At 41.4% G+C, this 14,958-nt stretch overlaps 1 protein-coding gene across 1 annotated transcript in view; it reads left to right on the top strand.

Annotated features, from left to right (window-relative positions):
* The window catches only part of FRMPD4 (FERM and PDZ domain containing 4), a 544,401-nt gene that overhangs the window by 309,045 nt on the left and 220,398 nt on the right, over positions 1-14,958 (top strand). Inside the window, 1 exon segment of the mRNA XM_040424984.1 lies at positions 7,993-8,109. Coding sequence (XP_040280918.1) covers positions 7,993-8,109 — 117 coding nt within the window.

Raw genomic sequence — 14,958 nt, 5'->3', positions numbered from 1 at the left:
CTTTTTTTCTGCTGTGGTGCGGTTCCTGCATGCAATACTTAAACCGCACCATGTGAATTGTTTTTTTCTTCCCTTTTTAACCTTTATAGGGACGTGGCTATGCACCAAAAACATCCCTCAAATTTGTTGCTTTCCTAAATAAAACTTCGGGTTTGTCAGGGATAATATCCCCCAGAGTCGGGACATTTTTTAATATTGACCAATTTTTACGTAGCGAGTTTTTTTAACGGTCCCACATATGCACTAAACACCTAAAATCCTTCTCTTTTTCCTCGCTACATCTTGATTCTTTCTTATCCCTTGTTTCAACAATTTACATGATCTTTACTAAAGCGTCCTTGTTGTACCCTTTCTCTTCTGAACATCGACTTTGATCTTAAACCCTGCCTGGTTAAATAGCTGTGAATAGTTGGATTTAGTAGCGATGTATGAACTAGAGTAGGAATTCTCATGCGCTAGTAAAAACCAAGGGGTGGACCTTTTTTATGAATGGATCTAGGACGTATGAGTATTGTGAAATAATGCCAGTAAGTAGCGATGAATGGATTAGAGTAGGAATTTTCATTGGTTAGTGAAAATCACGGGTGGATTCTTTATGAATGGATTTATGACGTATGAATATAGTGAAATAATACTAGCCGGTTTATGTTTTATAATATTGGAATAATGAGATTTGATAATGATTTAAGTTGTTCCTGTATTATTTTAAAGAGAGAGATCATGTTTAAAGAATGTTACTATTTATATATTTTATGGAATTTAAGAAAATGGGTGAATTAAATGGAAGGGGGTGGGAGGAGTATGTATTGTTTTTAATGTGAATTCAGTCCGCTTCACATGGTGGTCTGCGACGCCAGTAGAAGAACAGAAAGCACAGTGGTGAACTTTTGTTTTTTGTTTTTATATACATTTTATATTTTTCCATTTTTTCTATTTTTATTTTTATTATTTTCATTTAAAGAGACTTCACTCACAGGTGCCACAATCAGTGTGGAGTTTAAATAACAGGGGTGGCGCAAACGCCGCTCCCCGTTAGTGCAGCCAGAAATGCTGCATATGGTGCAGGCTCACAGTAGAGGCCTGCTCCATACATCCCCTGTATGTCAGGGTGGTTAGAGGGGTTAAGATTGCAGAAAAACCTTTAATAGTCCATATGGATCCAGAACTTCCAGTATACCTCTTTTCCTCAGTTCTTTTGAATGAATATAAGAATCAGATTTTAATGTAATTTCTTAATGATCTCTAATACGATTTGCTCTGTTTAGGAATAGTGCAATCTTAAAGGGGTTATTCCATGACTAATGTAAAAAATGAAAATCAGACATCATATAGTACAATTGGATTAGTAGAACTACAGGTAACAGCACTCTGCTAGTCAATTGCACAAAGACATAAGCAAACACTGAAAGAATAAATGCTTGGTGGTCATACTTACTGCAAATGCAGCTAGAAGCTCTTTGCGAATATAATTGATCAAAAATATTTCGGGCCCATCTACCAGTCGACAAGGTAGCTTCTAATCAGATGGGTCCTACTCTAACATGCCTCTCCTGGGCTTACAGCCTACAATCTGGGCAAAGTAGTACCAAGCTGTATCCTACACATGCCTCTCCCAGGCTGTGAGCCTGCAGTATGGGCTGAGTAGAATACAGCTGTACAAGCTATCTACTAATCCAATTGTGTTGTGTCAGCCAAGGTAGCGTGCACCTGCGTTCTCATATTCACTTATTATGGAGGTGCTGGTTCGTTTATTTTTCTTCCACATCATATAGTACATGACAATACCTTTTTAACAAAGCTAGAACCAGCCCTGTACCTCACATGGATCCAGAGATATTCACATTGAAGGATGAAACTGAGCATGTGTGGCCTTCTCAGTGAGCAGGACAAAGAAATAAGAAAAAAACTAACAGCCTGTGGAGCTATACAGATACATGTTATTGAATAACTCAGTGGCTATATAAAGTTTTTAATTACATGTAATTACAAAAGTATTCAGATTCAGGTGCTGGTTTGAAAACTGTAGAATATTTTTCCTGGGACAACCCCTTTAAAGTGTAGGTTTACATAGCTTTTACATATAAAAAAAAAAAGAATATATTTTCACTAATTTATTAGCTTGACTTGTCTGCTGCAGACTCCTCTACTCATAATACTGGATATAAAACATTGGTTGCATTTTAAACATTATGGGGAGAATTTATCATGAGGGGAAAATATTAATTTAGTTTTGCTTGAGTCTGCGTTGAAGTACTTTATGTCCCATTTATCAAATGTCTCATGTTACTTGATAAATGTGTCTTATCCTTAGACCTAACACTCTTGACTAGAGAAGCTACTCTAGTTTTCCTACTCCACCGTCCTCCTGGAGCAAGATTGCAATTTTTTTTTTTTAAGTCTCACTGATAAATCTGGGATGAAACTTATTACCATAGCTAACTACACCCAAATTTCCACCCACATTACAAAACTAGAGTAAGTGGTGTAAAAATGCAAAAAGCGAGTGCAAAAAAAGTCGCTAAATATTGTGTAATTGTTTACATTTTGTGCAAGCAAGTGCAAAAAGTAGCAGAAGCCCTATTTTTGTAACTTTTGTACACCAAAATTCTGTAGCGAAGGTATGATAAATCAGGGCCTAAGTTTGCATTTGTAGTTTTGACTAACCCCTTACAGCCATTATAAGGCAGTCAGAATTTGCTCCTGACTTAGGCCTCATGCACACGACCGTTTTTCGGGTCCGCATCCGAGCCGCATTTTTTGCGGCTCGGGTGCAGACCCATTCACTTCAATGGGGCCGCCAAAGATGCGGACAGCACTCAGTGTGCTGTCCGCATCCATTGCACCTTTCCGTGGCCCCGCCAAAAAAATATAGCATGTCCTATTCTTGTCCATTTTGCGGACAAGAATAGGGATGTCTACAATGGGCTGCCCGTTCCATTCCGCAAATTGTGGAAGGCACAAGGTTTTTTGCAGACCGCAAAAAATGGCATGGTCGTGTGCATGTAGCCTTACTAGTAGAAATTTATTTTACTTTACAGGTAACGAGTTCAAACAGGTAATAAGTGCCGAGTAGGAGGGCTTCTTAAAGAAAAACTAACAAGTCTGTGAGAGCCAGAATTCTTGCTGATTTGTAGGTGATTAAATACTTATTTCATGCAATAAAATGCAAAATAATTATTTAAAAATCAAACAATGTGATTTTCTGGATTTTTCTTAGATTCTCTCACAGTTAAAGTGTACCTACGATAAAAATGACAGACGCCTCTATTCTTTGTAGGTGTGAAAACTTGCAAAATCACCAGTGTATCAAATACTTATTTTACCCACTGTATATATATATAACTACACTATCATAATTTGAGTCAGTTTCTGCTGTACTCCACAGTAAAATATCTCATATGTTTAATTTTTAATATCTATATATAAAATTAAATTAAATTTGAACATAATGTAATAAATAACATTTTAAGCTAAAAAATCTTCTATATTCAATTAAAAGAAATCAAGAAAACATATGGATATTTTATTTAAAAAAACAAGTTGGTACTATGTTTGACATTTGACATGTATGATACTAACAATGAACAATAGTGGGGAAGCTATAGATGGCAACACGACCACGACCTAGATGATTATATAGGTGAACTTATCCTGTACTACTCAAAAGAACCAATCTTAGACAAGTTATTACTTCTTCCACTGATTTTAATATATGCTCCACCAACAAGCACATTTTGTCCTTTTTCTGGCCTTGAAGTAAGGTTATTAAGGGAGCCTCAGAGCAGCCAGAAAATCCAATACTTAGAATTTCACATAGCACACTATTTTGAATCCAAGTTGAGGTAAAAAAATAAGTGGAAAACATATTTGCTGTGTTGCAAATAGTAACCACCTTCCTCACTTGGTTGAAACATAAAATCAATTAATTGGCTTAGCTGCCGACAATGGTAATAAAGACAGCATCTAGGAAAACATTCTAAGCATTGTTCACTCTGCAAATCTTCTTGGTCCTATTTCATAAAATCTGAGGGCATCTCAGCCAATATGCCAAAGGCTTTAAAGTACATCATAATCTGCAACTGCAAAACTCTTTCTGAATACCAGCCAAAAGAAAGAATTTGTTACTTGTAGAGTTTAACATGCCATATGCTGCATCAAGGCATCAATACATAATAAATCACTAGCTGAGAAAAAAAATTAGGTGACCCAGTTTAGGACAATAAGCCCTACTGGCAAACTGTTCACTTCATGTTGCCATTTGTACATATTTCATAAGTAAGAGAATAGAAAGTTGAAGGAATATTCATATATTTATTAGAGATATGGTGTTTGCCATAGCAACCTATGAAAACAGAGAAAAATTGCTGCTGAAATGGTGGTTAATCAATTTGTTGCAGAACATAGTTTTGCATCATTTTTACTAAATAGATAAATATGTTTAAATGTGTTTGAGAGATTTACTGTAGAAGCCCAAGATTTATTTACTCCAGTATAGTACTGATAATGGTTAATGTCCTCTTTATAGGCATTGTCTGCTATTTGCTATTGATGACCTATCCAAAAGATAGGTCATCAATATCAGATCAGCGGGGATCTGACTCCCGGTACCCCCGCCGATCAGCTGTTTGAAGAGAAGGCAGTGCTCGTAAAAGCGCTGCCTTCTCTGTTCTATTTACCCACTCACAGCAGCAATTGCAGTGGTGAGCAGGTGTAATTACAAGTATTGATTATTTACAATTGGTCACTAGGACCAGTGGTTGTCTCTAGGTTGACACGTGTTACTTAACGTTATATTTAAAATATAACATTTATTTCTTATCACTAATATTTGCTACCTAGTACTAACATAATTAAAATTATCAGCTGTGTCTGCACTACCGCTATTGATAGCCTAAGTCTAGCAATATAGCTAGCTGGAGGACTGCACTTCACTTTTATCTGCCTAGTTTACTCACCTATTTCCAGACGGCATCCACCGTGCACTGTTCGGTGCACACTGTTTTGTCACAGTGCGCTGCCCTAGGATCAGTGAGTGCCCTCCTAGCTCTCTCTAGTCGCTCATTCTAGTTACTTGGCTATAGCTTTGCTTTACACTAGCTGGCTAAAACATGCATAGATCACAATCTGCCCCCCGACATGTTTCGCCAAGCACTTGGCGTCTTCAGGGGTATGGGCAGTGAACTGTGAAGGGGCGGGACCAGGCTTTTAAAACCTCCCTGTCAGCGTCATGATTCCGCTGGCTACTGTGTGTCTCTTTTATTGCTGAGACACACAGTAGCCAGCAATAAAAGAGACACACAGTAGCCAGCGGAATCATGACGCTGACAGGGAGGTTTTAAAAGCCTGGTGAGTGCGGTGACGTCATAGCAGGTCCTGAAGAAAGAAGAGGATACCGGCTGCGCAATCAAGTGGATGAGTTTTTTTTAACCCCCTCAATGGCCATTTTATTTAGCATTCTATCTTAAGAATGCTATTATTTTCCGTTATAACCATGTTATGACGGAAAATAATAAAATCACCCAAACACTGAACCCGAACTTCAGTGAAAAAGTCCGGGTTCGGGTCCGGATACCCGAACTCGCAAAGTTTGGTACGAACCCGAACTTTGCAGTTCGGGTTCGCTCAACCCCACATCTGAATAAAATGTGCATCTGTCGTAACAAGAACATCAAGAGATTTGGAAGTGACCTTATAGCCTTTATCTTTAACATGTTTGTCTATAATTTTCTTTCTAATCTCTTGAGACAACTCTCTCCTTAGCTTTGGTCCATGTTCAGTGTGGTACACACCATGATACCAAACAGCGCAGTGATTACTTTTCACCTTTTAAATAGGCAGATTGACTGGTTACCAGTTTGAAGACACCTGTGATGCTAATTACAGGACACACCTTAATTTAACATGTCCCTATGGTAAAATTATTTTCAATCTTTTCTAGGGTACCATAATCTTTGTCCCGGCCAGTTTCATTACTTTGTTTTTTTTTCATTTATTTTTTAACCACAATTCAAAAGCAATGTCTGATTTTCATTAGTTGATTTTCAGTAAATTTTATTTATTTATTAGTACTTTTATCAGTTTCAAGTTATTTCAGTGACCATTGTGGGTTTTTGTTCATTAATAGAAGGGCACCAACAATTTTGTTCATACATGCATAATCTCATGTCAGTGGGGCAGCTATGGAAACAGTTTGGGTTAGTGTGAGAGTTTTATTTTTCCCTTTATTTGTGTTTTATGTTTTTTTCTTTTTATATATGTGTGTTTATATGTTGTTTGGTACATTATAAACCCATTCTTTCTTCTTCTCTGGGTATCTGTACAGGTAGTATCTGTAAATGGTTTGTTCCTATTGTTATGTAATGTTATCTACGCCCAGCATGACCTGGTATGATTGTGTTTATATGTTGTTTGGTACATTATAAACCCATTCTTTCTTCTTCTCTGGGTCCTTGGCTGTCAAAGACAGCTAGATTTTAAGAGCAGGAGCTTTAATGCAAAGAACATCTCTGCAGAATAGGGGCCTGTACTGCCTGTCATCAGTAGGTGGTGGGAGGTTGTTAAGGAGTTAAAGTTAGTGAATGATGAAAAGCACTGCATACAAAATGTTTTTAAAAATGACATGAAAACTGCTCGAAACCCATTTTTATAAGTGATAAAATTATGAAAAATTGTGGATGTGATGGATCCTTAAAGACTACTGGTTATTTTCTAATGTATATCAAGGCTAATGAAGTCACATGTAAGGGGGTGATAAAACTCTAACTGACTGCTACAGTCTACTATACCCTATTACAAAAATGTGCCTTTGAACTGAACTTCATTATTGTGTTTAGGCTCCATTGAAGGGGCATGGTTGTTAAGTTGATATGTTCTGTTGTGTGCTAATGCCCTGTGTATTGTTAGTGCATTAAAGGGGTTGTACCACAAAAAATACTCTACTGTTTTCAAACCAGCACCTGGATCTGAATACTTGTGTATTTGCACGTAATTAAAAATTTTGTAAAGCCCCTATGTTTTTCAATAAAACATTTCTGTATAGTGCCACCTGCTGTTTGTTCCTTATTTCTCTGTCCACCTTGCTAAGGAAGACACAAATGCTCAGTTATGTATCAGAAAGGACCCCCCCCCCCCTCAAGCTGCCATAGAAAGCACACAGATCTGAGTTATCAGCTTGAAATAAATCTAGCAGAGAAATTGGAGCAGTGAATGGGAAGATCTCTGAATCCATGTGAGGTAGAGGGCTGATTCTAACTGTGTTAGAAGGAGATTATAATGAACTAACATGCATTCATTTGCAGGTACTAGACATGAACTTCTTTGTGCTCAGTGACTTACTATCATGTTAATGAGTACAGGTGGTTAACACTCAATGCTATATCAGTGCATCACTGTGATGGCATAAGCTTAGGAACTGGGCCTGCACCATCGCTTGAAGGTGGCAGCTTGAATACTGATCCTACTTGTGGGATTGGAGATCACTCAGATCACAGCAGTTTGATTCCTCAGATGCCGCGGTCAATAGTGACAATAGTGGTACTTGAGACTACTGGACTGCTGTGTTGCTTGGGTCTGCTGAGGCTAGAGAGTCCTTCATGATTGACATTGACCCTGTGGAGTCTGGGAATGGTTCTTAACTAGTGGACCAGTGTGTGTGTCAGTGTTGTGAAAGGCCTTGTTGCTGTAACTGAGGAAAGAGTCCAGTTATTGGATTGTGCCAAGCTACATCAGCCCTGTGTTTCTTTGACACCATTAGTTTATCAGTGAATCAGAGAACAGTAACCATTTGGCTGTGTGCCCAGCAGAGATTTGTAAGGCTGTGTGCCTTTCAGAGAATATAACTATTAAACAATGTGCTATTGTAGTGTAATGTCCTAAATAGACTTCCCAAGTTGAATGTAGTAAAAAACATTTACATATAAGGATTCACAATTCTTAATTAATAAACAAAGATTGAAGTTGAAACTGAAGTTTGATTGTTTATTTCTTTTGTAGTCACAGAGCGAAGTCTTCAGGGTGGCCTCCACCGACTGGGACCTGGAATTTGCCGCAAGGACCACCATATGGATGGGAGATGGCGACAAACAGAGACGGGAGAGATTTCTTCATCAGGTGCGAACTGTGTCCACTTATCTATCCAATATAATGGGTATAATATATATACAGTCGTGGCCAAAAGTTTTGAGAATGACAAAAATATTAGTTTTCACAAAGTTTGCTGCTAAACTGCTTTTAGATCTGTGTTTCAGTTGTTTCTGTGATGTAGTGAAATATAATTACACGCACTTCATACGTTTCAAAGGCTTTTATCGACAATTACATGACATTTATGCAAAGATTCAGTAGTTGCAGTGTTGGCCCTTCTTTTTCAGGACCTCTGCAATTCGACTGGGCATGCTCCCAATCAACTTCTGGGCCAATTCCTGACTGATAGCAACCCATCTTTTCATAATCCCTTCTTGGAGTTTCTCAAAATTAGTGGGTTTTTGTTTGTCCACCCGCCTCTTGAAGATTGACCACAAGTTCTCAATGGGATTAAGATCTGGGGAGTTTCCAGGCCATGGACCCAAAATGTCAACGTTTTGGTCCCCGAGCCACTTAGTTATCACTTTTGCCTTATGGCACGGTGCTCCATCGTGCTGGAAAATTCATTGTTCTTCGCCAAACTGTTGTTGGATTGTTGGAAGAAGTTGCTGTTTGAGGGTGTTTTGGTACCATTCTTTATTCATGGCTGTGTTTTTGGGCAAAATTGTGAGTGAGCCCACTCCCTTGGATGAGAAGCAACCCCACACATGAATGGTCTCAGGATGCTTTACTGTTGGCATGACACAGGACTGATGGTAGCGCTCACCTTTTCTTCTCCGGACAAGCCTTTTTCCAGATTCCCCAAACAATCGGAAAGAGGCTTCATCGGAGAATATGACTTTGCCCCAGTCCTCAGCAGTCCATTCACCATACTTTCTGCAGAAGATCAATCTGTCCCTGATGTTTTTTTTGGAGAGAAGTGGCTTCTTTGCTGCCCTTCTTGACACCAGGCCATCTTCCAAAAGTCTTCGGCTCACTGTGCGTGCAGATGCGCTCACACCTGCCTGCTGCCATTCCTGAGCAAGCTCTGCACTAGTGGCACTCCGATCCCGCAGCTGAATCCTCTTTAGGAGACGATCCTGGCGCTTGCTGGACTTTCTTGGACGCCCTGAAGCCTTCTTAACAATAATTGAACCTTTTTCCTTGAAGTTCTTGATGATCCTATAAATTGTTGATTGAGGTGCAATCTTAGTAGCCACAATATCCTTGCCTGTGAAGCCATTTTTATGCAACGCAATGATGGCTGCACGCGTTTCTTTGCAGGTCACCATGGTTAACAATGGAAGAACAATGATTTCAAGCCTCACCCTCCTTTTAACATGTCAAGTCTACCATTTTAACCCAATCAGCCTGACATAATGATCTCCAGCCTTGTGCTAGTCAACATTCTCACCTGAGTTAACAAGACGATTACTGAAATGATCTCAGCAGGTCCTTTAATGACAGCAATGAAATGCAGTGGAAAGGTGTTTTTGGGATTAAGTTCATTTTCATGGCAAAGAAGGACTATGCAATTCATCTGATCACTCTTCATAACATTCTGGAGTATATGCAAATTGCTATTATAAAAACTTAAGCAGCAACTTTTCCAATTTCCAATATTTATGTAATTCTCAAAACTTTTGGCCATGACTGTATATATATAAATATATATATATATATATATATAATTTGTATTTCTCTTAATGAATGTGAAGAAATCACTGTATAATAATATGGTGCTGGAGAAGCGGCAATCATCAGGGCCATGTTAAGTATCAAATCAATCAGTCCGCTAAGCATAAATATGGAAATCTACCATGATTTAAATCAGGCCACAAGGAACATGGGATACACCAATATTTTTTAGACATAGTTATGCTAGGTATAGCACACATCTTTGTTAATAAAGTACAATAAGTATTATTTCTGCAAGATTGATATTCTCCATATTTATCTTCTCATGACGTATTTTACACCTCTGAAGTTTCCAGCAGGTACAGATTTTTATGAATATATTGGAATGAGTGAAAGAATGTTTTTTGCAATTTGTGGATGTTACAAAGATAGTAAATAATATGATTTATAAGGGACGGGAGAAATTTGTTACTGAAATGTAGACCTCTGAGTAAAAAGCATTATTGTAACTGAGTTCACTTTGTAATAAAAAATACTTCTACCTAAAGCCCATTGCGAGTTTCAATGTTTAGATGAATAGAACCTTTGCTTTGATAGACAGGTTGATGAAGAAAACAACAAGGAGTTCACTTCTCTCCATCTGGAATGTACAGGCATTGTGCAGAAGTTTAAGTTAACCCTTAAAGTTAAAAAAATAGTAAAATATATGGGGATGATTAATAATCCATATACTTCAGGAGTTTTTTGAATTACACATATACTTCAGGAGTAGACATAATAGATGTACAGCTTCACAGAAACCTAGCAATCAAGGACCACCACATTTCCAAATTCCTGTGCTGAGTAGTCTGTTTTTCTTAAAGGGGTTTGTCAGCTCCATCAACTGTATAGTAGAGGGAGCACATTACTACTGTGCTGGTTCCATTAAAGTCAATAGGATCAGCAATGCAGTGACAAGCTCTCTCTGTCACCAATGTTACATCCAAATGGCTGATCAGTGGGGATGCTGGGCCAGGCATGCAGTGGTTGTAAGGGTGTATCCAGTGGTGTAACTAGAACTGACTGCACCCCACAGCAAATTTTTCAATAGTGTTCCCCCCCAGGAACTTCTTTGCAACCCCCACTCCTGTGGCTAGTCAAGATCAAGCTCTCAGAAGAGGCCTGGCAGCTGCTCTGTTCGTTTCCTACAGTATCACTGTATATAATGTCATTGTACAGTATAATACTGTTAAGGGGACTCTGACAATAAAATCTTTTAGTCCTTCTCCTGAGAGGGCCCCTTGTGAGTTTCGGGGCCCAACGCAGCTGCTTCCCCTGCTTTCTCTATAGCTACACCCCTGGGTGTATCTCTTCTTCCTCTCAGAGCACACCCTGGATTTTAGGGGTCTCCTACCTGGTGGTAGCTGAGGTATCCTTGATATTAGAATGAGCTGTGGGGTGCAAGGCAGGAGAGAAGATGGAGGGTTAGAAGATGGTGGAGGCAATGACCAGGCCCATTTGGTTGGAATAAATGGAGTCATTCTTTACTGAATAGAGCAGGGGTCTCCAAACCCCGGCCCGCGGGCCAGAACCGGCCCGCTTGTGCGTTCGATCCGGCCCGCCCGCAGCTGGCAGGTTGCAGGAACCAAATCCGCACAACCGCCCATGCTGTCACGCTTGTGTTGTGTGTTCGATTCCGCGCCCGCCCGCAGCTGACAGGTTGCAGGAACGAAAGCCGCACAACCGCCCATGCTGTCACGCTGTGCTTTTTGATTGGCTGCTGGGACCGCCGATGTCCCGGCAACCAGTGACGTCACAGGTGCGGCACCTCCCCTCTTCCCGCCCGCTGTTTGAAATAACAAATCCACGTGTGTAGCAGCGGGCGGGAGTCGGGACTCAGGAGTCCAAGAAGAAAAAAAAAAGAAGAGGAGCAGAAGCCGGCTACAGCGGAGGCAAGTGTTGCACAACGCTGATGGGGACACAATGGGGAACGCTGACATTGCTGTGCTGCGCTGATGGGGACACAAGCTGCTGAGGACACATACTGATGGGGATATTGCTGTGCTGCTGGGGACACTGCTGATGGGGACTTTGCTGTGCTGATGGGGACATTGCTGTTCTGATGGGGACACCGTTGATGAGGACACGGGTGTCCCCATCAATGGTGTCCCCATCAGCACAGCAATGTCCCCATCAGAGGTGTCCCCATCAGCGATGATGGGCACACTGCTGATGGGGACAATTCTGTTCTGATGGGGACATTGCTGGGGACACCGCTGTTTGGCACACTGCTGATGGGGACATGGGTGTCCACATCAATGGTGTCCCCATCAGGATAGCAATGTCCCCATCAGCGGTAACCCCATAATCGATGTCCCCATCAGCACAGCAATGTCCCCATCAGAGGTGTCCCCATCAGCGGTGATGGGGACACATGCTGCTGGGGACACCGCTGACAGGGACATTGCTGTGCTGATGGGGATGTTGCGGTGGACACTGCTGATGGGGACATTGCTGTTCTGATGGGACATTGCTGGGGACACCGCTGATGGGGACATCATCGGTTTCCACATCAGCACAGCGGCGTCCCCATCAGCAATGATGGGGACGCTGCTAATGTGGAAACTGCTGATGTGAACATTGCTGTGTTGATGGGGACATTGCTGAGGACACCGCTGATTGGCACACTGCTGATGGGGACAAAGGTGTCCCCATCAATGGTGTCCCCATCAGTACAGCAATGTCCCCATCAGCGTCCCCATTCTGATGGGGACATTGCTGTTCTGATGGGGACACCACTGATAGGGACACGGGTGTCCCCATCAACCGCGTCCCCAAAGGCAGTGTCCCCATCAGTGGTGTCCCCATCAGCTGCTAATGGGGACTCCGCTGATGGGGACATTGCTGTTCTGATGGGGACATCATTAATGGGGACATTGCTGTGCTGATGCTGACATTGCTGTTCTGATGGGGACATTGCTGTGCTGATGGGGACACCGCTGATGGGGACATTGCTGTGCTGATGGGGACACCGCTGATGGGGACATTGCTGTGCTGATGGGGACAACGCTGATAGGGACACGGGTGTCCCCATCAATGGTGTCCCCATCAGTGGTGTCCCCATCAGCACAGCAATGTCCCCAACAGCAGCGTCCCCATCAGTGGTGTCCCCATCAGCACAGCAATGTCCCCAACAGCAGCGTCCCCATCAGTGGGTGTCCCCATGATGGGAATATTGTTTTTCTGATGGGAATATTGTTTTTTTTATGGAAATATTTTTTTTTTTATGGGAATATTGCTTTTCTGATGGGGACATTGCTGTTCTGATTTGGCCATTGCTGTTCTGATGGGGACACCGCTGATAGGGACACGGGTGTCCCCATCAATGGTGTCCCCATCAGCCGCGTCCCCAACAGCAGTGTCCCCATCAGTGGTGGCCCCTATCAGCTGCTAATGGGGACTCCGCTGATGGGGACATTGCTGTTCTGATGGGGACATCGTTGATGGGGACATTGCTGTGCTTAAGGGTGACACGGCTGATGGGGACATTGCTGTGCTGATGCTTACATTGCTGTGCTGATGCTGACATTGCTGTGCTGATGCTGACATTGCTGTGCTGATGGGGACATTGCTGTGCTGATGGGGACATTGCTGTGCTGATGGGGACATTGCTGTGCTGATGGGGACATTGCTGTGCTGATGGGGACATTTTTGTGCTGATGGGGACACCGCTGATAGGGACACGGGTGTCTTTGCGTTGTTTTGCTAAAGTTTTTTCTCTTTTGTTCTCAGTCATATCATGCTGATTACAAAAACGATCCATGTAAAATATATACATTTAATTTAATACATAACTGATTTTTTTTTCCGGCCCCCGAATACTTGTAAAATCTTCAATGTGGCCCTCCTGTTGAAAAGTTTGGAGACCCCTGGAATAGAGGATGGGAGTTACAGTATAAACACAAGCAGCATGCACAGTTCTCAGATATTCCACAGAGCAGGATTTTCCCAAAGGCTGCAAATTGGATGATGCAGTGATGTTATTAGTACTCCCTGAGTCTCTTTCTATAGGTAGTAGCAATCTTCTAGCCACTGTGAGTAACTATGACCACCCACATTTCCGCCACTACCATTCCCATCCTCTACAACATCACCATCATGCACCGTTATTGACACAACCGCTGATGACCACCTCACATGAGCAAGAAGGGAGAGCAAGAACGTCTCTCTTCCTGGCAAACTCAAGCTATCCTTGCATTATATGGACTGCTATTAATCTAAATGGCTGCCATGTGATACTACATTTTCTCTGCAGCAACTACTAAACTCAACAGTTTGCCAAGGCAAGAAAAGTAGGACCCACAGTGATTAGCTGATCTCAGTCTGAAAGGGGTATAGTTTCCAAAATGCGGTCACTTTTTGGGAATTTCCACTGTAGAGGTACCTCAGGGTTTCTTGAAATTCGCCTGAAAATCATTCCAGTGAAATGTGCTCACCAAAAGCCATATGGCGCTCCTTCCCTTCTGTTCCCTGCCGTGTGCCATATACACCAGTTTATGACCACATATGGGGTGGTGCTGCATTCAGGAGAAATGAATAAGAAATTATGGGGCTCTTTTTGACCTATTACCATTTGTGAAAATGGAAAGTTGGGGCTAAAGCAATTTTTCATTTTCATGGCCAAGTGTTTCTAAATTCTATAAAAAGCCAGTTGGGTCAGAACACATGATACCCCTCTAAAAATTTCTAGTGGGGTTTAGTTTCCAAAATGTGGTCACTTTTGAGGAGTTTCCAATGTAGGGGTATCTCATGGTCTCTTCTATTATGACAAGGCACCCAAAAACCATATAGTGCTCCTTCCTTTCTGTACCATGCCATTTACCCCTATAGCAACGCATGACTACATATGGCGTGTGTTTGCAAACTGAAGAATCAGAATTATAAATATTGTGTTTGTTCTGCTGTTAACCCTTGCTGTGTTACAGGAAAAATAGATTAAAATGGAAAATCTGCAAAAAAAATTACATTTTTAAATATCACCCCCATTTTGCACTGAAACAATAGATGCAAACATAATATATGGACTAAGCCCTCACTCTAATAATAAAATATGAGACTCTCAGGTAATATATTTTGATCAAAACACATCTGTGCCCGCCTACCCATGCCAAGGTGGACTCAGTCAGGCAGGTCCTACTCTAAACCTAGCTATGCCATATGTCACCTATATTCAGGAGAGCAGACCCTGCACATATAGTGTGCTGCTCCTAGTTACCTCTG

This window comes from Bufo bufo, chromosome 3 (genome assembly GCF_905171765.1).
Source record: "Bufo bufo chromosome 3, aBufBuf1.1, whole genome shotgun sequence".
Classification (NCBI taxonomy): domain Eukaryota; kingdom Metazoa; phylum Chordata; class Amphibia; order Anura; family Bufonidae; genus Bufo; species Bufo bufo.
The sequence above is the reverse complement of the archived record's forward strand: the minus strand, read 5'-3'. Positions and strand labels throughout refer to the sequence as shown.